We start from the raw sequence: 25,265 nt of genomic DNA, 5'->3' as shown, positions 1-25,265 counted from the left end.
CGGAGTGACAAAGCACAGGAGTGACTCATGTGATGTTCATTTCTTTGCAAAGCGCTAATAAATCAAGCGCGGAACTAAGCTAAAATAATTTCGAATGGGGAACCTAATTCAACTTCATGCAACATAAGCCTTAACCTAGCTGGGGCGGTTAATACCAAGTGCTTCCACTTTTCGGATGTCTCAGGAATAGGTTTCAACTGTCGTCACATCATACTTATGCGGTACATGTGTGGTATAAACTATAAACTGCTCCCTTTATTAATTTCAGATTTTATAAGGGTAGAAAGTAATTGACTTTTTAAGTGAGATTATCGAAACTACCGGTCGACGTAGACCTCTATAGGGTAATCTTTATTGTTGTTTTTGTGCGGCAGTCTAAATCCTACACTGTCGATTGTCGTGGCGCAGAAGCGCATGTTTAATGGACTATGTACCGACGAAAATCGTTGTTATTCGAACACCTTTTTCACAAGTTTAATAAAACGTCCAAGTCGAGTCCAACAGTAGAACAGCAACAATAACATATATCCGAACTAAGGTACTCGCATAATAAAAGTGAGCAACGTAGGAAAGGTAACATTTACAAGTAATCAACGCTTTATATAGCGGTGGGAACAGCTTGATTACAAATGATTGCTAAAACACGAACACAAATGACGGCGAACAAATAACGTGCGCCTTCGCTATCTCTGTGTAACGGAAAAATTTGTGTCGTGAAGGTGTGTCCTGTGATTTTGTCAGCCTTCACTTGTGACTGACGAACAGAAATCTGCGACTTCTTGCTCCAATCTACTTCTTCAAGCGACTCATACGAGTGATTTGCATATGACAGGTTTTCTAATTTCCAGCCCGAGACCATATGCTGCCAGCCCCTGGACTATAATCATTATTTTATTGAAATGTTTATCAAATCAATCTCGATTGCGATATATTGAAAATATAAGAGGGTGCCCAAGCGAATTGGAGGCATGCAGACTGGACGAAAGAAATGATAACATAAAAATAAGCGACAAAATGAATGCTGCATGTGTCTGTACTGTAGGCGCGGTCGATATGTCAGATTGTGGTCCGGTAATATTGAGTGCAGACTAATAGATTAATATCATCGATATGTTGACCACCTATTCCTAGTGTGATATTCTATGGCGCAATCCAATCAAATACCGCTGTGCTAGATGTCTTTGTAGCAGAATGTCGCGTTGACTTGATTTTCGCCTCGAAGTCTATATTTTAAATACGGAACATGTACGCATGAATTACCACGTGGCCTCTTCAATTACCTGGTGACCGTAAATTTTCGTAGAATTGCGCCACGCGTGGAATTCGTCCTACTTATTGTTTTCTTATTTGTCACGCCAACAGGATAGATGTACTGCCAATAATCAATGGCGCTGGAAAGTATCAGGGCCCAATCGATGTGGTAGCAACGACGGACCGCTATAAACACTTGATCGAAAACATGAGTTTCTCGACCATCTATGAGATTCGCGTAAGTCATACTCACTATGGACGTAATAATTCCCGAGGTTGTTGTGGATAGTCTGTCTGTATTGACTATCTTATATACAGATCTATCCTTGCCCGAAGTATTGTTTGAAGGAGGCCGGCATTGTGCGCAACGTCACGACAGGGGCGGATATTACGATGCCTGTAAACCAGATTAATGTATCCAAAATTACGGGCGCACAATCTTGCGCTATCTCCTGGACTGATAACCGCCCCGAAAAGGAATAACTGGATATCAGGTATAATAGAGACTACATATTATTCGTGTTTCGAATTGATGCAGTTTTAGTGATGTCAATCACTGAGACTTATATGTGTATGTGTACGTACATAGCCTACTAGGGCAGAGCATGGACCGGAAGTGGATTGGATATCCGGTCTGGACTCGGATCGGAGCTGGATCAGTACTTTTTGCTAAGAATGTGACAGCCTTACCCTCTTCTACCCGAATGACTAGTTGACGTGAAACGTTCACGGAAATAAACCACATACTAAGTCCGACTTGTCGTAATTACTTCAGATAAGGGTTGGGTTTGATCTTAGAGTTTTTAATATCATGTTTGCATCGTTTCTATCAATACTCAATACCATCCTGTCAGTAGGTAATTATTATCGGACTGGATCACAATCGTTTCTAGAATCCGGCCTAGGAGTCGTACCGAAGTCGGACCAGAGCTTTAAAAAACAGGATCGCAGTAGGGCCAGAGAATTTGTTGATCCGCTCCGCCCTAGTACATAGAATTTAATATTGAATAAATCGAGACTGCAATAAGCCTATAAAATGGCAGCTTTCAGTACCAAATACCCCGAATCACCACCAGGAGATATCGAGGCGTCGCATTGTATAAAAGGAATATTGGCGTTGATTCAGATTACAGCAGTATCTTCCCTGGCTCATGCGATATCACACAAATGGCTGAACTTCAAGGAATGTACCGAGCACGACCTTGAATCCCCCGACGGCAGGCGTTTCATGCACAATGGCAAACCCAACCGGAACTATACATTCTTCATCAGAACAAAGACTTGTACTGGGTACGGAATGCCGACATACGCCGACGGGGCATGTATTATGGAAAGATCAGGTGATAATAGCTTCATACATCTTCGATGCTAGGGACTACATTTGTTACACTAAAAATGGATTATATATTTGCTTCATGCATCTTTGTTAAAAGGGAGGGTGAGAGACGGAGGGAAAGAGAGAGAGAGAGAGAGAGAGAGAGAGAGAGAGAGAGAGAGAGAGAGAGAGAGAGAGAGAGAGAGAGAGAGAGAGAGAGAGAGAGAGAGAGAGAGAGAGAGAGAGAGAGAGAGAGAGAGAGAGAGAGAGAGAGAGAGAGAGAGAGAGAGAGAGAGAGAGAGAGAGAGAGAGAGGCAGATGGATGGAGGATAAGAAGATGGACGGAGTGACACACATACAGCACAGAGAGGAAGAGAGAGAGAGAGAGAGAGAGAGAGAGAGAGAGAGAGAGAGAGAGAGAGAGAGAGAGAGAGAGAGAGAGAGAGAGAGAGAGAGAGAGAGAGAGAGAGAGAGAGAGAGAGAGAGAGATGGATGGAGGATAAGAAGATGGACGGAGTGACACACATACAGCACAGAGAGAAGAGAGAGAGAGAGAGAGAGAGAGATGAGAGAGAGAGAGAGAGAGAGAGAGAGAGAGAGAGAGAGAGAGAGAGAGAGAGAGATGTGCGGCAGAGAGGGGAAGAAAAGACTATTAGATTTCAACATTGAAAGTATAAGTATTCCCGCATTAAACATTCCTGAAGAACAGCAACACCAGCAAGGAGGTTATCGGATTTTGCTCAACCATGGAGTGACATATATTTGTGTTTATTAATATTATTATGTATACAATCATTCAGAGCATTTCTTGCTACAATGTTCTCGATATAGCTCACAGCGTAACTATTTTAAGGACATAGCACTACAAAACCATGTGCCCATAGACATTGTGTCACTTCTCGGCAACCCTTACACAATTTTGCCTGTGATGACTATGTTTTCCTCACCGAGAGGCAACTATAATGTAGCAGTAGAATCTAGTACACATGCCTACAACATTTGGTCTGGTGCACAAGGCCGTAGCTGCTAAGCACCATAACCCCAATATACATACATACATACATCATTCAGAGCTGCTTCTCGCAATGACGTTTTTTTTTTTTGCTCCACCTCGCTTGTGGTATGGAGACCTTGTTTGAATGTTTCTGGAAATAGGATTGACGGGATATATATTGCTCGTTTAATTTGACGTTCGAGTCGTATATAAATTCCAATCTATCAGCGATAATGTTTGCTTCGGTTAAAACAGTCGCAACCTATGGTCGGCGGATTAGTGCCGGTCCACAAGCAGATCGTTATTGATCCGTGAAATAATCGTTCACTTATACTCAGAATTAATGTGGCCATAGGATCACTGGTAAAACTTGAAAGATTAGACTAGTTAGTCTTAGTTATCAAATCATGTGTGTCACTGCCTTACTGCCACTTTGGCTATACCTTATAATGTATGAGCTGCAATAAATTTTCAACGTAAAACATTTGTGTGTTTTGCAGGCCAGTGCGCGAATATTTTATTATTTTGAAAACGCTCTGCAGAGCAAAGGAAGTTAAGTTATATGAATATATTATATGATTGAAATGTATATAAATGTATTTGAACTGAATAATAGCAAATTAGCATTTATTAAATCAAATCGTGGGTCAGTTATTCCGGAAATGAAATTACGGCAACTGGAGGTTTGAGTAAATTGGTGAACTCACGACAGATGTCAAAGGGTAAACCACGGGTAAATGAGAGATCACCTGACCACCATGACCTTTATTTATCGAGCGGATCGGATAAATGTGTTAGTTCGCCAGTGTTGCATTCTATTAATGAATAGCTTTCGCATTCTCAGCGCCAAGTTACGTCCCTGCTCTTACGCTGTCGTCCGCAAATATAGCAACGAACGGTACTGTGGAGATGAAGCTACCTAATTTGGATCAGTCTAACGGTCCAATAAGGTACATATTATGAAACCAAAAGCAAGTGAACTAATGTATCCTAATTGTACGCATTTCCACCATGCAGTTGCGTATTCGTAATCGTGGACACCACATCTGATGACGAATCGATGCGAGGTAGAACATTCGGACGCGAAGAATTACAGTCTGCCAGCATTCTGCAGCACAACTCTTCAAAAGTTATTTACATATCGTTAGCATTATCGACAGAAACCATATCCGGAGTGTAAAGATCACTTTATCTCATGGTAGACAAAATCCTGGTTAGTGACAGGCAATCTTCAATTAAATCTAGAGATGCAAATGGCAGCGTCATCCAACTGTTGATTATCGGCGATAATGATACTTCATCTTGTGACGCAAGCCGTATATCTTCTGCTAATTCGAGGCGAAAGCGGTCCTCCGACGTAAGCAACGTGTACAATGGATACAACGAGCCTTTGGATAAAAGCAAATCTTATGGGTAAGCAGTGACATACTATATCACTTCATAATATGCGTGGTTCGCGTATAATTTGGAGTTCCAATGTAACTTGTATTGACGTAGATAGTACATTGTTCATTGTTAATCATTTTCAAAGTTCGGTATTATATCTGTATCTGTATATTTTAACCAAATCCTATTCCAAGTGACAGCCAAACCCAGGCAGTAATTTACACTATGTGCAAGCAGTCGCATCGAGTCCAGATGTTAACTAACTGCTATCCCTATATGTTATCTGCAAATTGGTACCGGTGCAATATATATTGCTTCTGTAATTAAGGCCTTAGATGCGAATCATTATACAGCACGGTTTTAGTGGCTAAAACGGGGAGTAACACAGTTTTATGGTTTATTACTTTACGGGGTGGCATGCGTGACTTCCTAACGCGGTCCCGATCATTTTCTCCACCGGATCATTGGGCACAAAAATGGTAATGTTCTCCTATACTCCGTCCCTATGAGTAATGGGCGTTCCATTATCTTTCACAGAGTGTATGTCGTCACGGCAACTCCAGTGGATGATGGCAGCATATCATACAAGAGCAGTGATTCTGTACGAATTGGAAGAATCGAACAGTACAATTCTTCGTCAAGTATATACAATTTTTATGACAGATATCATAATTAGGCTCTACAAAATCTCATTATGAATTTATCAAGATTTCTACTACATCATTGCAAAATATGGTCATAATCAAAGTCAGCCAGAGTCACTGAGATGCCGGGCCTACGATATGTCTATATTAGGATATTTTGGATTCCTAGTAAAGGGCCATTGTCAAGTCATTTTATTGGATTGTTTGACCTCGTTGGATGCACATCGCAGTTTGGATGCCGAATTGTGAATGAGGCGTTTACTATTGTCTAGACCAGGGGTTGAGAACCTGGTTAGACCGAATAGCCATATTGGCCCAATATTTTCAATTGTAACTCCCAAAGAGCCATACATGTAATCAACTGTTACGTCACAATTGAAAATCCGTGTGGTATTGGAAGCATTAATGGCAGTGTTCGGGAACCTTTTTCGGCCGAAGAGCCATTTCGACCCTATATTTTTCATTTGAACTCCCAAAGAGCCATACATGTCAATCAAATACTACGTCACAATTGAAAAATCGTGACGTCATGGTAGCGCAAATTCGAAATCCCTACATGGGATTCGTCGTTTGCACCGTATTTTCTCTGTAAAAATTCGTACTAATCATGCTGGTTGTCTTTATTTGAGTAATTCGTATGCAAAACTTGAGTTACATAGATCTTTTGCAAGTTATATATTTTTAATTGTACTGCACTGAGAGTTCTTTGATATTTTCCTAAGCTTAACACAATTACCATTTAGATTTCCAACAGACCTAGACAACAGTAAACGAATGAATCTACTTTTTACACGGTGTTACGGTTACTGCGTATTTTGGTGTTGAATGGTATTCCTGATGACTTTGTATAGTCTGGTTGATAATTGTTGACGGTAATATTCTTACAAAATGTCAGACTTTCTTCAGTCATAGGAGTTCGTTGATTTATCTTGATGCTAATCTTAAATGCGAAGACCCATGATTCGCAGGTGGAGCCAAATATGGTCACTATGCAGCAGTATAGCCTACATACCTACTGTGATGTGTGATGTGTCATTGACGTGGGTTCAGGGTAGGAAAGTGATGTAGTGCATAGTGCAATTCATCATAAATATCATACAATCTAATTGTCGCACTGATTCCGATTCGGCAGCAACATAAAGTTGCACCGCACAGCTACATTTTAACAGCGACTACAAGGCTACGTCATCAATCATAGCTATGGCGTTGTTTGTATTTGAATTTGTAATTGTGAAAGTCACTCCCACGGTATAGTTCATTTCTCGCCTTGGATCAGGAAGACAATGTTGATTTGAAAACTTCAGTGTGATACAGGCGTCATGTCTCCTAGCTTCTTAGATCAATCAGCGCATCGTGCAATCCAAGATTTCGTGGTGGGTACATCGAATTCGGGAGTGATATTGGTCGCCGGCGCGACAGCAACTCAAATTTGAGGATATTGAAAAGGAGGTCCGAGCCCCTAACCCCGAATACGCCTCTGTATTATCCACTCAAATACATGTTTATACTGCCACAAGAATAAATATTCTGGTCGTGCTGAAGATATAATAACAAGTTGATGAAATATTGATAAATTAGGCACAAAATAAAAATTTTGCAAATAGCCATATCTTATGCCCAAAAGAGCCATATAAGGCTCGCGAGCCGTAGGTTCCCGACCACTCGTCTATACTATATGGGCGTATTGTATAGTGACAAACCCCATCAATTTCGAAAATTTTATCAATAAGTAAATACTAGGATCACGACGCGTGTGAATGTATATCTGAGAATGGAGTATCTGTCATACCCCATAATCATTGTCCATATTATTCTAATCGGAATTGTAGCGACAGATGGTAAATATAACACGATCAAGTAATAGTATATCTGTATTAAATTCTTTGATTTCTATATATCCCTGGTACGGACATATAGTTTTATATATTGAGTTAGTCGTACACAGTGCACCAATATTGAAGTTTGACGAATGCTCACAATATATAGAGGCATGGATTGCCGGACTGGCGATAGGACTACTAATTGCGGTGGCGGGATTACTCATCTTAAGGTATACGTGTTATATCTATACGTTTGTACATGGCGATAAAATACAATTCACTACATGTCTAGGAGAAAACGAATACTGGCTGTCAAATTAGTCGACGAACCTATCGAACTCCAAGCCAATCATACCGGTATAGTATAAATGAATATTTAATATACATTTAAATATACACATCATTCACATGAGCCATATAGACCAGTAATTCAGTTCGACTGTTACTGACGTTATTGACGAGGAAAGCTTATTGTGGCATTTATGTCATCCCGGGAAACATTGTACTAACTTTCTTCTTTAGGGTTGATTGGAACATCTGTCCAATTGAATATTTACTGTTCGACTCAAGTTTCCACCAAGCATTCGTATAACATAAACAAGATGCTCACGGCGTCGACACAAATACTTCAGTCAGACTTGCAATATGCATGTAAATATACCTATAGGCGAAGAGGATCTATGCGACGCAGTTTATCAAAACATCGATGAAGACAGCGACTGTCTACGATCCGATACCGACATCCCAATAAGCAAACTTCAAACCACTTACAAAGCATTGGTAGCTAACGGAAAGGCTGAATTTACGAAGCAATTCCAAGTATTTATCAATTGCAGGGTTGCATTTAAAGCAAACGATGTTTTAAACAAAGGCGTTTAAAAAAATGTTTTTTTTAAGTTGCAAAGTTATGTCATAATTCTTAAAAATATTCCAAAAACATGTTTTATGAGCCTACGGACCAATACCACCCGATATAGCCGACTAATATCGATATGGGATGGTTGGAACTCTCAAAATAGTCGGTTCAACAGCAATAGTGCAGATATTTCGTCAAATGAGCTATATTTACCTTATATTTCCAATTGTCAATGTCAATCCAAAATTGAATATTCGTGACGTCATGGGCTAAAGAAAAATATGAAACACATTAAAAACATGTTTTAAACAAAGGACTTCTTTTAAACATGTTTGTTTTAAATGCAACCCTACATATGAGTATGACATTTAAATGTCCGACTAACAAATATTTTACTCTTCAGAAACTAGCGGCTGCTTCAGAAGGAATTGTGTTTCCATGGGATATTGCCTCCGATGCAAGCGTTCAGAAGAAAAACAGATACAAAAATATTCTTCCTTGTATTAATATGCAATTGATATGTAGTCACGGCAATACTTGTTGTATTATCCTCCCCCCCTGTCTTTTCTTAGATGACAAAAACGTCGTGAGGTTAGTGGGAAACAAAACGGAAAGTTATATAAACGCCTCGTTTATAGATGTAAGTCTATGTGAAATTCAGACATTTTAATGAATCATGCGCTTCTAACACAGCTATTATAAAAGGGCTTTAGCCAAGGAAATAAATTCATTGCAACGCAAGGCCCGTTGCCAGCGACGGTGAATGATTTTTGGCGATTAGTCGCGGAAAAGCAGTGTCACACGGTCGTGATGTTAACGAAATGCATGGAAAAGGGGAAAGTATGTCCATTTCTCAAATTCGTTACAAGGAACACACGCTGACCGTATCCAACTCAACCACAGAAAAAATGCGCAAAGTATTGGCCAGATCAAGGGAAAAGGGAAAGGTATGGCCAAACATCTGTGCAAAACGAATCGGAAACGAAAAAGTGTGGATACATTGTTCGATCACTACAAGTAGCTCGCGATCAAAAGGCAAGCATCTAACAAGCAGTGTTGGGATGACTTAAGTCATCAAGTAATGGGTGTAGGTAAATAACGCTCTATTCCAGGGCCGGGCAACATACGGCCCGCGGGCCGGATCCGGCCCGCGAAGGGATTTTGTCCGGCCCGCGGAGAGTTTTCCGTCTTACATGATAATGTTGCCCGCGGCCCCAGTCTGCCAAGCTTTCCCACTGCTTGCTTACTACCTCCAATTTCAGTGACTGTATGTTATGATATACGTGTATGCGCAGCGTGCAAGAGTGGAGCTTACGGTGAAGTTCGTCGAAGCGAGACTTGCATTATCGGCATTTACGATGTACTCAACCATAATGTCGTTTGTGGTAATCATGGTGTTTGTCGATTACAATGATCATTTACACCAGGCTGATATTTCTTATCTTTCATTCCGTAACCGCCGACTTGTAGCACGGCACACTTCTAGGTTTTTGTAAGAAGCAGGGTTATCATATTTTAGAAATCTGAAAAGAGAACACTTTTTTAAACTTTTCAGACTTGCAAAACCGGAGGAAAAAATGGTAAATTTTTCCCACTTCGTGGACGGTTGACTAAAAAAAGAAAGGTCAACTTTCTCGCTCAGCGCCCAAAATACAGTTTTTCCTTTCACATTATCAGTTGCTTGACTAAAAAATGGTCAACTTTCCGGCTCATCTTCCGAAATAGCCGCTGGAGCGTTACTTCAGTGCTAATTTACTGTATCTTAGTCGATTTTGCTATATATTTAACCAAAATTCTAAAAAAGAGGACAAAATCTCCAAAAAGAGGACATTTGGGCGTCCTCCGAGGACACTTTCGAAAAATAAAAAAAAATAGGATAAATCCTCTTAAAAGGGGGCGTATGGTAACCCTAGTAAGACACCGCTTATACCAGGGGTCGCCAACTCAAAACGGGTCAAATTTTCAAATTTCGTAGAGGACGCGGACCGCATGAATTCAATGTCGAGATCAATCAGGCCACACAGTTGAACAACGACGCTATCTCGTCACCTACTCCACCCTAATGAATTGATATCTTGGTAAATTAGGGGTACCGGGGTTATCGAACGCCTTGAAATCTTAATTTAGGATTGCATCGTGTGTTGATTGATCAGATGGAAGCAGATATGGCGGCGCCTGTATGACAATGCTATTTTCAAATCTACATTGTCTTCGTCATTATCGGTGAGAAATGGCTTTGAGGTGACGTTGCTGTCGTTATAATACATTAATTAAATACGATATATTCCTTCTATATGTGGATAAATGGGCGAATAATGTAGCGATTTAGCTATCCGGCCCGCCGACTGGAGAAGTTGTCCGCCCCTGCTCTATTCAATGACATATGTTCGGATCGTTGGTGTGACCTGTGAGAGCGACCAATTTCATTCATTCAATGATTTTGTGTTCTGCTGAACCTCGATTGTTCGATCACAAATCAATTGACTGGAAACGTAATGGTCGGAGCCTATATCGCACGTTGTCGTTAACTAGTAGTAAAATAATAGCAAAGTAGCCAACTCTGTTCTGTAGACTGGTCATTGGTGCTAGACAGGGGTCGCCAACTCAAAACGGGTCGCGGGCCACTTTTCAAATTTCGTAGCGGCCGCGGGCCGCATGAATTCAATATCGATATAAAGTGGGCAAACACGTTTCAAAACTCTACGTCAGTACAACGCTATGCTACCTAACATAAGCGATGGGCATAGTGATCACAAAAGAAGTAACATTTTATTAAAGGAATAAAAATAGAACGGAATATCACCGTCATCAATTTCATTGTATGCACGATACCTTGAAACGCTTTTTGGGGCTAGCGAGATACGTTACTAGATGAAAGACCATCTCCACGAAAAGCTTGATCTTGTGAAGAAGCCCTAAGCCAGTGGTTCTCCAACCTTTTTAGACATGTCCCGCTTTATGATACCTAAAATTGCCGTCCCCCTTATTGTCACATAACAAAATGCATCCATATAAAGCTAGCAATCCGAACGGATAGTTTAATGACATGAATGGTTATGAATGTTGATGAGAGAATTATATAATATGAATTCGGGACTGTACACAGATGCTATCACGCCCCCAGAAGAAGACGCGTCCCACAGTTTCATAACCACTGCCCTAAACCGTTTTCTAAGCGTCTCGGTCTTGGCAGTATTTCGGCCATTGCAGGTCAATTTCAGCATTTCCAATATGTTTTCTTTGCTTTCTTCCGAAATCTCAAATCAAGTCGCGGGCCGCAAAATATGTCCTCGTGCGCCGCATGCGGCCCGCGGGCCGCGTGTTGGTGACCCCTGTGCTAGATGCTCACCTCAACCAAACCTCCTATATGATTGAAATGGAATTCGGGTATATTTTACAAGTTTATATTTCTCGTCAAACATTGGCGCAGGCCTAAATTGTATCCCATAGATATATAGTTGGATAGTGCATCAAATAAATTCGTTTCAATTATCTGAGATTTGGTATTGTATTCTTTTATTTGGGTAGATAATTTTAAACTGAGAATATTGAACAGTTACTTACGTCCTTTAGCAGTTCGACGCATGTGTAAGCTATACAAAGCAATGCCTTTTTGCATGTATATTCAACTCTATATTTGTTCCTCGATTTAAAATAAATGGCGATTCAATCTAAATATTTGAAACACTTATCAATACGCAACGAGATAAACATGTGTCATATTTCAAAAAGACAACTTGACTCGAATTGTGACTTGACGCGTTTCTTGACTTGATTTGAATTGACTCGACTTGACTTTACTCGACTTTACTCGAGTCATCTCCAAAAATCGATTGACTTGACTTGACTATATAGTGAAAATGTGCAATGACTCGAAATGACGTGTTACTCGAGGGTAGTGAATTGAACCCAACACTGCTTCCAAGCACAGCATAGGCCAGCATACAGAAGTAGTGAGGGGGAAATGGACTACCCTGATGATAATAAAAATAAAGAACATGTTTATAAAGGGGAGTACACACTGAATGAAAATAAATAGAATATAAGATTAACATAAATGAAATTATACGCGTCATCAGAGTAATTTTGTGTTTATTGGTCGTGACAATTTTATTGCGTTTTGTGACAATGTTTTACTGATTACTGTAACATAAATTTCGTACCCACGAATATCCGTAAACTTGCGACACATATTTTGGATGCCGATTATTGGTTCTAATATTACAACTAATTCGGCTAAATGAAATATTTTATGCCATCCAAATTATGATTCTTTAACATACCGTCGATCTAAACCACAGACAATGGAAGTAAAGCATTATCAATTTGTAAACTGGCCGGATCATGGCGTCCCTGTCGCGACTACCGAATTCTTTGGTGTGCAGCGTGCGGTCTCGCACCTATTAGGACAGCTGGGATCCACTGTACCTACGGTTATCCACTGCAGGTAACGCCGGATAAATGTATCTCGAAACATATTTCCCCTCACCTGATTTCAATCAATTCAGTGCGGGAGCAGGCAGAACCGGTACGTTCATTGCATTTAATTATTTGTCGGAAGAAAGAACGAAACTTGACCGGGTGGACGTTTACGCTTGCGTTTACAATTTGCGAAGACAAAGAGTGCAGATGGTTCAAACCATGGTAATGTTCGTTTTTGATATGCGCAAGTGATCACACCACATTTCCCGCGACAATTTTGAAAATTCCCTTTCCTCAATTTGAGCTTTCAGTATCTATCCATTCATTGTAATCACCAGCAGCCCTTTATAATATACTGCTGCGCTTTATATATGATACTACGCAACATAATGTTTACAAGGGCACGATTGAATAACATATACTGGGTGAAATGCAACCCAACATATGTAATTTTTGAATATGTAATGTATTCATCATATCTTCTCTACTGTCAACCAGGACCAATACATATACATTCATAAACTGTTGTTGGAGGATTATTTGTTCGGAAATACGGACATCGATATCGATCTACTTCCAAGCATAGTCAGGTATTATTAAAACGATGTTTGTCATCCGTGCATCGACATTGCAACATCTGCACTCCCGCTTGCAGACGCGAAGGCTTTAATCAGCGCATTACGAAGGAGTTTTTCGATCTTTCGCTGGTGGAGCCATTGCGATGTGAAGTTTGGGACACGCCAGGTCGCGTAGTAGACACAGAAGAAGATTGCAGGCCATGTATGGAATTATTATAATATTTTCACACACATGAAGTCTCTCATATAGGCTATAAGCATAGTTTCGAAACAAAATGTTCTGACTACACAATTACAATTACAATTACACATGAAAGATGCAATTGTTATCGCTGCATGCAGCAGAATTTTGAGGGCTAAAATCATCGATTTTCGTTTATACACAGAGCAACGTCACATTCAGATGAGCCGGGTGTCACATACTTGAGTATTGATTCAATCAGTATTGTTCATATGCAATACCAATGGCGCGACGCTCATTTTAATACAACTACCGGACAGGAAACTTATCCTTTATCAGACTATACACAAATTTCCATTTGATCGTAACCTTGTTAAATTACATGATATCCCATTCACCACATGTGCTATTGTACGTACATACCCAAACAGATGCACGACGTGTGTGGCGAAATTTCTAGGAGTTTCATCAAACGCGGCATATTTCCGCATTACTATAACTGTTCCTTGCTTTTCACCATCTATAACTATTGTTATATCAACCCCGTAGATATGCACAGCCGAATTACAGCCCATCGACTTCCAGAGGAATATGATGCGCCTTATTTCAGTGCTTCAAGTATTCCCGTGAGTATCATGATGCTTGTCTAACGTCTATACATTCGTTAATTAAGTATTGCCGAATCATTGTGCAGACCTGCGACGGCACCGTGCGAATTATAGCGGCACAAGGACCTGCCAAACATTCCATCGCTACATTTTGGAGGGTAGTGTTTGACAACGATATTCCCATCGTACTCATGCTGACGGATTGTATTGAAGATAGGAAAGTAAGTGTAGTGCTCTCCGGGATCAAAATAAAAGCGAAACCATTGACTTAATTTCCAATTCCGTGATCATTTTGAAGGAGCAGTGTGCCCAGTATTGGCCGAATGAGGTGGGGAGCGAAATGAATTTGGATTGCTTCAATGTCGAAATGACGAAAGTGCAAAATGAGAACGCAACCACAATCGGCCGGGAGTTCCGTCTGACGAAAGGGAGAATTAAAAAGGTTGAAACGCAATGCCATTTAGTTCCTGCAACACCTCGATTATACCTTTGGTTTAGCGACCAAACGAAGATCGCTCGGCAAGTAGATAGATTCAATTCGTTGGCGGTTAAATATTTTCTTATCGGTTACAAGTTCCAATTGCCTTCAATTAGACTTATAAACCGGAACGAGTCAGAACATTTCATTCACCTGCACTCACACGACCATTCGCACCACCAGTAATTTTTATTCTGCTTGTCAAGTTTAGGGAACCTCAGGATCTCAAGGCTTTGTGTGAACCAAGCATAATATGATCTCACATTCTTCCTGCTGGAGATCTGGTTGTGCTGCATGCAACTGAAACCGTGAAACATGAGTCTCAAGACGTGTCATAGAGAAAACCATGTACGATTTTCAATTTCAGACTGTAATGCAATACCAATGCAAGGACTGGTCGTCAAAGAGAATACCGCCAGATCCTTCTTTCGTTCTCGACTTGATTGCACTGATGAAATCAAAACTACGCGATACCAATAACCGGTCGATGTTGATTCATTGCAGGTGGAATACAGTGCGTAATGTATAAATAAGCTATCTAGGCTTCTGCTCGCCATCTCATCCGTGTAAGCGATGTCTTATAAAAGCCTAGAAATGGGACGTGCTACAAGTCGGCAGCTACGAAAGAAAAATCGAGAATTAGGCCTGGTGTAAATGACCATAGTAGGCGACAAACACCGTGAATACAACAAACAAACTTGATCGACCATATGAGTCAACTAGCACCCACCCACCCACGTGATATACTTGCACCGTTAACGTAATAGAGTAACGTGGTTAACCCAATAGCACCGTCCTTATGTCAATAGCATGTTCAACTGCACTATCCATGTAGGCTACCATAGAATTAAGCAGCGATCAACAATGATACGAGATACGCATACGATTTTCGCGTAATGGAACTATTTGTTCCCTGACGGTGAATTAGGGTTGGGACTTCGGGATCAAATTTGAAATCCCGGGATCGGGATTTCCCGGGATTTTCGCTTCTCAATCCCGGGATTTCCCGGGATTAGAAAAGTAGTCAAATACACATACAAGCAACACAAACAACATTTATTTCTTGTAATGTTGATGCAAAACGCGAGAGCATCAAGGGTATCATCTTTTAGACCAGCGGTCTTTAACTCAAATTTGCTCGCGGGCCAATTTCGTAGTTTCTGATGACGCGGCAGGCCGCAGAATCAAACAGGGGTATAATGTGTATTTCCAAGTAGGCCTTATTAGACGGGCCTTGCAGACTGGCATTCCATACACAATGTGAAAATGTGATTCACATTATAATATACACCTTTGCCACGAAAAAGTCATATCTTATTTAAAATAATGTTGTGCTTGGCATAATTTGGCGAAATAATGAGTTATAGACAGTTGGACACCATGCGAGACGACAAATGCATCGTGTCATCGTAAAAGCTGTCGCGTTGTAATTTCGCTGCTAGCGGACATTTGACATGTGATTGCGATTCAGGTTTTTGGAGTGGTTTTGAAGTGAATTTCAAGTTCTCAAATCCGAAATACTATATTTTCCAGTTAAATATTGTCGATTACTTGAAAATTCAAAATGCCGACGCGGGACGCGTGTTTGAGACCACTGTTTTAGACAATCAGCCGAGTTTGTGACACTGCTTTATGACCAAAATAAGAGATATGGCGCTACGTATGCCTTGGTAGATGCTGTTTATAAATCCCGGGATTTCATTGCGACTAATCCCGGGATCGGGATTGCTTCGAATCCCGGGATCCCGGGATCGGGATTTCCCGGGGTCCCAACGCTACGGTGAATGTGTCCAAACTTATGATATGCGAAAACAGTTATCAGATATCGCAGAGATAAACCCTATTTCCGTAACTCAGTGACGGGGCTGGACGCACCGGAACGTTCTGCGCGATTTGGAATCTCATTGACAGCTTGAGACAGGGTCAAGCGATTGATGTCTTCAGAGTCGTGAAGGATTTGAGAGACTTCCGTCGTGGGATGGTTCGGACTGAAGTAAGCATGTTCTCCGCGCTTGTTTGGTACCATAACGAGGAACATAATGCAAGTCGAAGCTTAAATCGGTAGTTTTACCAGATCAAGTACGCGCAATTTGCATTGATTCATTTACATCAGTGGTTCTTAACCTTGCCCCCAGCGCCCCCCAGGGGGCGCTGGCGATTTTGAAGGGGGGCGGAAACGCTCGGGGGGCGGAAACGCTCAGGGGGCGATATGGGGGGCGCTGGGCTCAGGGGGCGGTATGGGGGGCGCTGGAGAAAAATGGCTTCGCAGTAGATGATGTGGTGATAGGACATATCCTTAATGAGTATTCAGAGCAAATTAACACCGAAAACTCCGTTACATATAGCCTTCAAAATACATATAGGTTTAATTGTCCATGGGCGCCTAAATGACTGACACCGAATGTTCCTGTCTTGGCAATCTGAACCCCAGAAGACGAATTCCATCTGGCAGGGAAAAATTATATGTCAGTGAAGAAATACCAATCTGAAATCGTGTGCGTCTTTTAGTTTAGTACGATTGGGCGACAGGGATATTCCTGTTGGGCGATATCCCCGTTGAGCAATTCTATATTTTTTGATATTGCAGACAGGGGGTCACGAAATAACATCATGCAACGAAGTCATACCAACGGGTTCGCCCGCCCGAATATGTTTAATTATTAGTAACGGGCCCTACAGTTTCTAAGAAACCTGACAATGTTCGCTTTAAGTTTTGATGAGTCTGCGCACACTCAACAACTCACTGCGCTGACCCCTGTACAACAGTGCGTATCGACTGAAAAAGGTAATAACTTCGGATTTGTTGTGCGCAACGTAGATTTTCTGTGCGCAGAGACCGTGTTAGCACTGCGCACGTGCGCAGCTTAGAGGGAACATTGCACCTCACACAGCTCTACCGGTAAATGTGTTTACGTGAGCAGAGAGAGGATAAAAATTAATCTCAATTTACATGCAATTCCCGATGATATTGACCAATTCACTCATTAATTAGTGAATTTTTTCGCGCTTCTCGCGACTAGGCGAGAATAGCTGCCTCAGTAAATGGACACCCAATGGAGATACCTATCAGGCTTTCAGCAAATAGAGAACAGCCTAATGGGGGTCTGGGAGTGAAGTCCCCCGGAAGCATGGTTTATCACCCGATGGGGGCCTAGGACCAACGTTTTTTGTTTGGATGGGGGGGGGGCTGATGAAGTGCTGTTACGGCCCTGGTAACGAATAATTTTACCTGCGGGCACGCCCGAATATGTTTAATTATTAATTACGTGCCCTTTATCTTCCTATACAACAGCTCACTCAGTTTATCGCGACTTATATATGTAATTACCACCTATTCATTCATGCATTATAGAAAATTTTGGTATCTAGGGCGACCAGGCCACACAAACTTTGCTGGCCATCGAAATCACGATAGGGTGTTCGTGGGGGCGAAGCCCTCAGAAGTTCGGTTTATCACGCTATGGGTGCGCAAGGCAATCGTTTTTAGGGGGTTGACGAAGTGCTGTTACGGCCCTCCCTCTTACTCATTGTCTTTATTACATTCCTTACATTATGAAGTTGGGGGGGGGGGGCGCTGGAGCACGATAATTTTTGAAAGGGGGCGCTGGAGGAAAAAAGGTTAAGAACCACTGATTTACATTATGCAAGTTAGGGAAAGGTACAATTATTGTGAATGAGCTTGTACGCTCGCTTGACATATCTTCACACTCGTCGCGATAGTTATCAAGGAATCCACCACAGAATTGGGATAAAGCGGTGATCGTGGAACAATTAACGATTAAGATGTCACTATAAGGAATTTAACGATGCATCGAATTTGGAAATTATAGTTCATGTGTTGGGTTAAATTCCTCCGTAGTTCGAATGATTGTGTACAAGTAATTGAAGTGGTAGGCCCCAACATATTTATCATGATCGGCAATTGTTTGGGGCTGATCCAAAAAGAATCTAGTGTAAATTAGAGTTGCCAATGGCCATACTTCTGGAATTCCCCAGACATGTCTGTGATTTTGGTGTTGAAATCAGCGTTTTAAATAAGCCAGTACAAGTCACGTCTGTCGCGTGTGAGATATACTGCGACTATAAATCCATTATCACTAGTCGTGTGTCATTGATGTCCATTTTCGTGAGGGCGTAGGTCAATTGCCATTGCTATGGAATGGAAGAGCGGTGTGGCCGAAGTGACTTTTCATTGTGTCGCAGGTATGAATGTCGTTTAGTCTGACGTCTGTAAACTGCCAATATCGGCATTGTAATGTCATTACCGGTTGCAGGATCAAATTGACCCTCATAGTAACTTCAGCTCATCCGACACACGGAGCCTATAGTGGGCGAATTTCGCATTTTCGATATCAAATCCTGCATCGTGCCTGACTTTCGATGACTCTTGTGTATGTTCCTGTTCATGTTTCTTTCATGAAATATGGATTGTGGCAATGCGCCACCACATATTAACAATATAAAGCGGCCAAATGAAGTGGAGGAATTTTTTTGTTGGAACAGGCATAAGTAAAATGAGATTGGATTTAAAACGTTTAAATTTTAGGTCGACTTTAGACATATTTGGCAAAGCGCAGAACTCGTTGTTAGTAGAATGAGGACGGACATGGCAGGACGTTATATATTTTTGTCCTTGATGGTTTTGCTGCATATACACCGACTCATGATATGCAATATCCATACATATACGATCTCGGTATAAGTATTAGTGTGGGGTGGATCGACAAATTCCCTGGTCCGATTCTGATTCTGTTTTTCAATTCTCCGGTCCGACTCCGATGCGACTCCTGGGCCGGATTCTTGATAAAATAGTGGTCCTATCCTACAAACTCCGATAGTAATCATCTGCGAGTATATATTTCTAGTGAACTACAAAAACAATAGATCACACGATACGGGATGCAGGGCATATTGCAACAAAAGAAACATGACACTATGTATTGAATATTAAAACTAACACACTACACAAATCTTGATGGTAATGCCTATATACAACTGTCATGTTTATCAATTACAATTCTAAACGTATTATAAAAAGTACTGATCCAACTCTGATCAGAAATGAGAAAATCCGGTCTGATGTCCAATCCGGCTCCTAACGAAGCCCCGCTCTAATATGCATACCATGAGTGAATTATGGGCGTATGCCGATTGCCGCTGGACAAAGAAGGTAAAGATCTAGCCTTCTAAGACTTTCTGAGTCTTGGACCACCCCTCCATGCTATCCCGTTAATGCTGAGCGCCAGACTGGGAAGCTATGTATACCAGTGATACTAATCGGGCCTTTGGCCTGACCCAGCCGGGGATTGAATTCACGACCTATCGATCAAGAAGCTGGACCCACGGCATGAATGACCGCAGTACATTGCATCATTTTGATTTCAAAAGTCACTAAAAGAATGTATATGTGGGGTTTTCTATATCATTTTCATGCAATATATACATAACTTTGAGAGAAGGGTGAGTATCAATTGGAGAAATAGTATCATGACTGAGAGAAAAACCTATAACATGACAGCATTGTGTATTTCCGAATCACGTATTGAGGTGCGACGTTTTAATTATTTGATTTCCATAAAATGACGTGACGTATTGTTACGTTCTGTTTTAATCATTTAATCTAACTCCTATAACCCTATCGCGAACCCAGTTCAACCACTCACCTCGACATACCCTAAATTAATGGAATCTTTACGTTTAAATAACTTGAATTAAATATTTCAGACTTAAAAGATCCTCGTCGGCAATGTCGCTAAAATGAATGTCATGTTCATTTGTCACTCAGATGTACTGTCTTTCAGTGCAGCGTGTACGCGCTATGATATATTATGAAGTACGAATATACGTCATTTGGTTATTTACGTACCCCACTGATAATTAGGTTTACCGATTGAGTGTGATTATGCATGTTCACTGACGATCTTCCGCATTTACCTGAGATTCGATGGATTTCATATCATTTGATGTCATTGCAGGCACAATACAGATTCTGCTACGACGCAATATCCGAATACAAGTCGACTTCGAGTGTTTACTCCAATTTTGACATCGGGAAAGGAACTAATGAAAGCGTCTACGAAAATGTTTAGCTTTACTGTGTAATCATTTGTTAAATATTTGGTTCCATATAGGGTTGCACTTTTTGCTTGGAGTTTTTTAATTGCGTTAAGCTTTCGTAACTATGAGTGTAAATATGCAAAGATGTATGATTTTGAAGAATATGTTAATCATATGGCAGTCATTTAAACTAATTTAAACTGATTACAAAATCAATAGAACTCAATAGAACCCCATTCGCGTCAGTCGTGTGTGTTAAATGAGGCGCGACACTTGTTTTTAGACTTTGTATTATCCGGAAAGATTTACGTATATTCGTTAGATCCAATGTGAATCTTACGAGAGTTGTCAACTCGCTCTGTGAACACAGACGGTTATTAACATCACAAAATACAGCTGACCAAGAGCTGTTGGATATGTCTTCCGAATATAGTATCCCGTCGAACGATGGTATGGTTGTGAATGTGTGTCGAATGTGCAGCAGAACGAGGAATGAGGAAAATCTCTACTCACCAATCCTGTTTACGGCGGTATTGCATCTTTCTATTGAACATTCTCGCAGGTGATGAAATTGTGTACTGTGCGGCTATGAGAAAATCCGAGTCACATCCGAAACCAGTCGCGATTTATATCAGCTGTGAACTCGGTCGAAAATCTGTGATTCATATAGTCAGGTATTGTTTCGCAGCAAGCCATGATAAAATCAATTTATACAGAGGGCACTCGGCAGGCGTCTCACAGGATATCTGGTACTTTGGAAGACGTTTTGTGAGGGTGTCCAGATTATGGAAATAGACCGTCGTGTGATATTCACCTCGTAACTTCGATGTCTTATATAGCGTATGGCCGCATTCCAGCTCACAGCCGGAATCGACCATCCGGACGCCAAATACCGATGATAAATTGGCTATACAAGGGACTTGTGCGGACCGCCAATGTGAGTTTTGTGCAATGACTGTTTTCTTGCGAAATACCTTGCGCAGTTGTCACACATGAAAAGGTAAAATCCACTCAAAAATTGCTCGATGAACATGAAACTCCGCAAACCATTGAATCCATTCCTTTTTAACCCGGAAAACTCCGTACCGGTGTATCGTGCAAATGAACTATTGCGTGCTGGGTGGTAAGTAACTTGGGAAGTTACGATGCGCTATACTAGAATTTTCGTTTGCACCAGCTGCTGGGCATCCCGCAGTTGATTTTAAATGGTTGGAAATAACGCTTAACAAGCAGTCACTGATAGCTGAAAATGCTGAATCGCTGGTTCACAACGTGCGCGATATCACACTCCTGTGAGCGATTTTAAGAAACAAGGGGGTGAAAATACCAAAGGGCGCGACAGGGGCGTAAAAATGTTAGATCGTCCAGTGATATATATTTATTTAACACGGCCAAAAATGCACGTGAAAACGGCTTATTTTTCATATGACGCGAACAAAGGTCAACTGAACGGACCTGTAGACGCGGAAACTGATTTTCTGAGCACCTACTAGGAAAAAATGACCTGTTTTTCGGTCAATGCAACTGCGATCAGATTTAGTGAATAAATTTCTCATTTTTATGATCTCTTTTTTGAGATCCGTAAATATGTAGGCGGGAATTTGTCTCGAGCATGATGAGGGGGTGATGAGTCGCAAAAGGTTGAGAATCACTTATGTAACTTAATGCGTGCATTGTACGCAGCCCAATGTGCTGTGTCGTAATATTTATTTATATCTGCCTGGAAGCTGGTTTAAAAGGATGTGGGATAACGCTAAACAAGAAATCCCATTTGGAGCTAGAAACGCCGAATCAGCTAATCGCATTGTACGTATCTGAATGCTACGCCAATAGAAAACTTATCATTTATCAGATTGGACAAAAATGCCGTTTATAAAGCCTATTTCCTGTTACCAAGTAGAACGAAATGTTGGCCCGATCATGGGCGCACCATTGCTCACCCGAAAATACATACTCGTACGATGAAATCAGGGATATCTTGAAGGTTTTAGATATCCGTGAGTGAAACTTATCTATAGTTAGTATAGTAGTTTATAAAAAATTTCATTATGTCGCATACTCATATTTCGGACAACCGGCTTGATAAGTGCGGATGTTTTACGTAGTTATTATGCATCAAATACGGTGCAGACGACGAATCTCTCTCGAGTAACGCAAAAGAAAAGTTTGGATATGATTTATATCAGCAACCGTTAAGTTCTAATGATTTGAAAAACGACGTCACATTGTATTCCACAGCTGTAAAATCACAAATCCACAATCGGTTGAGGGGAATTTATCCGTTATATGTAGTCCTCGGATAGCAGCTGACTTGGACGAAATAAATGTTCACCACCCGCATGCACAACCATTAGTTAAATAGCTGTTCGCTCCCACGCACTATTCTCTGATGGTCTTGTAATCTGGGAGTTCGTGACTAAAAAACAGTGCATTACTTCTAGGCTTACTTGTCATCATGGCGTCACAAAGATAAAGCATATCGTCGGGAGCACTCAACTATTCCACTTCCTAATGTGGAAGTAATGGAATGTATGAATCGTTCATATTTGCAGCTTTATTCTATTTGTACAGACTAAATGGGAAAGACTTTTGACTCATCCATTAGAAAGCTCTACCTACATGCGAGGCGATTGTGCTTAAAAAGTGACTTTTATGACAAATCCTATTCACAGTAAGATGCATCCATTTACAAATTTCAGTCATCAGTCCTAGTGATGAAAAGAAGACTCAATCTTTCGAATTTTGAGCGAATTAACGACTCGTAAGAAACTGAAATTCGGGCTTTCCGTCAAGTGTTTTCGTCTTACAATCGAGGATTATGTCAGTGGCGGTTCGTCTACGGCAGTGATTCTCGACCTCTTTGTCTTTGCTAACCCATTTTGGACCTTCACGGACCCCAGAGGGTCCCTCAAGTTTTCGTTCAGAAGTAGCCCGATTATTGTGCAACCGCCATCTGTCTTGTGCAAATATTTCCTGTAGTAGGATTGTGAAAAACAGTCACAAAATGACTTTTCGTGAAAATAACATCATACTATTTGTATAAATTAGGAAGACTTTTATTATTTTGAAGCGAATTTTGAAGCTGTATTTACGGTCTTGAAAATCCGTATCTTCGATTTGATATGAACGAGTGGCGAAAGTATTTCCATAAAGATATAGGTGCGGGTAAATATAATATTACTGATCACTCTTCCGGCGACACCTTTGGGTATGTATGATCGCAACATATATGACACGAAAATTGAGAAACAGAGTATTTAATGATCATATATATCTTTATTGTGAGATATTAGGAAGAAAGTCAGGGATTTAAGTAGGTAATTGGCCATTAGGCAGTTACAATGAGTTTGCACAGTAGTATATTTTATATCATACGACTATTCCAATGAAGTGAGTCCTGAAGTCTCAGCAATTAAGAAGCGAAACCATGTCTCATGCTTTCCCTAATTAAAATAAAATCTGGTAATTGATTATCTTTCAAATTTAGAGGTTTCACGGACCCCCTGAAAATACTTCGCGGAACCTTAGTTGAGAACCACTGGTCTACGGCATTGCATCACGTATCATTCTGTGCTATAACAAAAATACCATAAATAATTACTTATTAACACAGAGCGATCTAAATCGTAATTACGTTAAATATATGAATCGGGAATAGCAGCTTTGACTGCCGAGTTCTGATGTCGCACTCCCGTCCACTTTTCAAAAGAATCATTCTTATCATATGAGTGAGACGTCAGACTATTTTAATCCCGAAATTTCAACCTACAGGTGAAGACATTGATTGGCTTCATAACGCCATTTCGCGATGATGGATGGCATTGAACGTTGCCATTTTATGCATAAAGTTTGAAAAGACTTTTCTGCTATAAAAGACTAGTGAGCCAAACTAAAGCTGCGAACTTTTGCGCCTTGCATTTTATGCTCAAGGTTTGTTCGATTTGCGATACTTGCTCTTATCGTGTTAAATTGCTCCTACTTCTACTCAGCGGTTTGTGGATTTCCAACAAAGCTTCCTCTACGACTATAGTATATAGTAGACTATAGTAGCCTATATATATATACAAGTTGCTGGATCAGCATTTGGGATTGTAACTCGACAGTAAGCTTTTTATCAGACAGGAGTGTTGAGCTGCCAAGGCGATCTGTAGTTGATCCATTTGAAATTCTTGCGGTTAAATATATTAAAGCGGATTTTGGTTAGGTAAGAATCCCAATGCTCTACGACTAGATCTCTTCCCGTAGGCCGCCATTGGTGGGATTGACCCTACCCACGGGAGTGAGTCGATTGTGAGATTTAGTCTGCTGTTATATGTAGCGACCATTTTACAGATAAGATGTTATGCTACTAGTGATATTGTCTTGGAAGGTTGTTGTTATGGTTTTAGTACTCATGGAATTAAACTACATTGATCATTTTATATGGTCAATTATAGTTTTTGATTCGCGACTTTTAGCACGCCTAACTCTGCTTTACATTTAGAGAGACAGGGGGCGGAAATAACGAATGCTGGGGCGATAATGTTAAAAGGTTCAGTCAATTTTATTGCCAAAAGAGCGACTCAATGCTTGACTCATTCTAGCACTTTGATGTGACACTGAAGTTTGAGAACCACTGCTCCAGCACTTTCTCAGGCACCACTTGCGTGGATCACGTGGCGAGGCGAATCCTAAA

The 25,265-nt window shown here is 40.8% G+C and overlaps 3 protein-coding genes across 5 annotated transcripts in view; 2 read left to right on the top strand and 1 right to left on the bottom strand.

Annotated features, from left to right (window-relative positions):
- LOC145441431 (uncharacterized) overlaps positions 1-1,551 on the top strand; it is a 34,255-nt gene extending 32,704 nt beyond the window's left edge. The window contains exon 19 of the mRNA XM_080319287.1: positions 1,363-1,551. Within this exon, the coding sequence (XP_080175413.1) occupies positions 1,363-1,540 (178 nt within the window). The 3' untranslated portion in view covers positions 1,541-1,551. The remainder of the gene's footprint in view (positions 1-1,362) is intronic.
- LOC145441433 (interleukin-1 receptor accessory protein-like 1) overlaps positions 1-25,265 on the bottom strand; it is a 391,709-nt gene that overhangs the window by 221,540 nt on the left and 144,904 nt on the right. The gene's annotated exons all lie outside the window — the stretch shown is intronic.
- On the top strand, positions 2,380-25,265 carry LOC145441432 (receptor-type tyrosine-protein phosphatase epsilon-like). Of its 3 annotated transcripts, XM_080319289.1 has the most exons (22): positions 2,380-2,591; positions 4,405-4,510; positions 4,578-4,736; positions 4,806-4,973; positions 5,484-5,587; positions 7,577-7,640; positions 7,703-7,767; positions 8,078-8,229; positions 8,670-8,766; positions 8,839-8,906; positions 8,972-9,106; positions 9,170-9,301; positions 12,568-12,713; positions 12,775-12,910; positions 13,187-13,278; positions 13,344-13,468; positions 13,997-14,073; positions 14,142-14,276; positions 14,354-14,497; positions 14,901-15,037; positions 16,391-16,526; positions 20,509-25,265. In XM_080319289.1, the coding sequence occupies exons 1-22, from the start codon at positions 2,480-2,482 to the stop codon at positions 20,620-20,622; spliced, it is 2,604 nt and encodes an 867-aa protein (XP_080175415.1). In that variant the 5' UTR covers positions 2,380-2,479; the 3' UTR covers positions 20,623-25,265. The 3 variants fall into 3 exon arrangements, with proteins under 3 accessions (XP_080175415.1, XP_080175414.1, XP_080175416.1); XM_080319288.1 differs by having other exon boundaries at positions 8,670-8,906; XM_080319290.1 differs by lacking the exons at positions 7,577-7,640; positions 7,703-7,767 and having other exon boundaries at positions 8,670-8,906.

This window comes from Botryllus schlosseri, chromosome 6 (genome assembly GCF_051294905.1).
Source record: "Botryllus schlosseri isolate E-star chromosome 6, Bs_hap1, whole genome shotgun sequence".
Lineage (NCBI taxonomy): Eukaryota > Metazoa > Chordata > Ascidiacea > Stolidobranchia > Styelidae > Botryllus > Botryllus schlosseri.
Note: the sequence above shows the minus strand (reverse complement) of the source record. Positions and strands in the feature narration are given on the sequence as shown.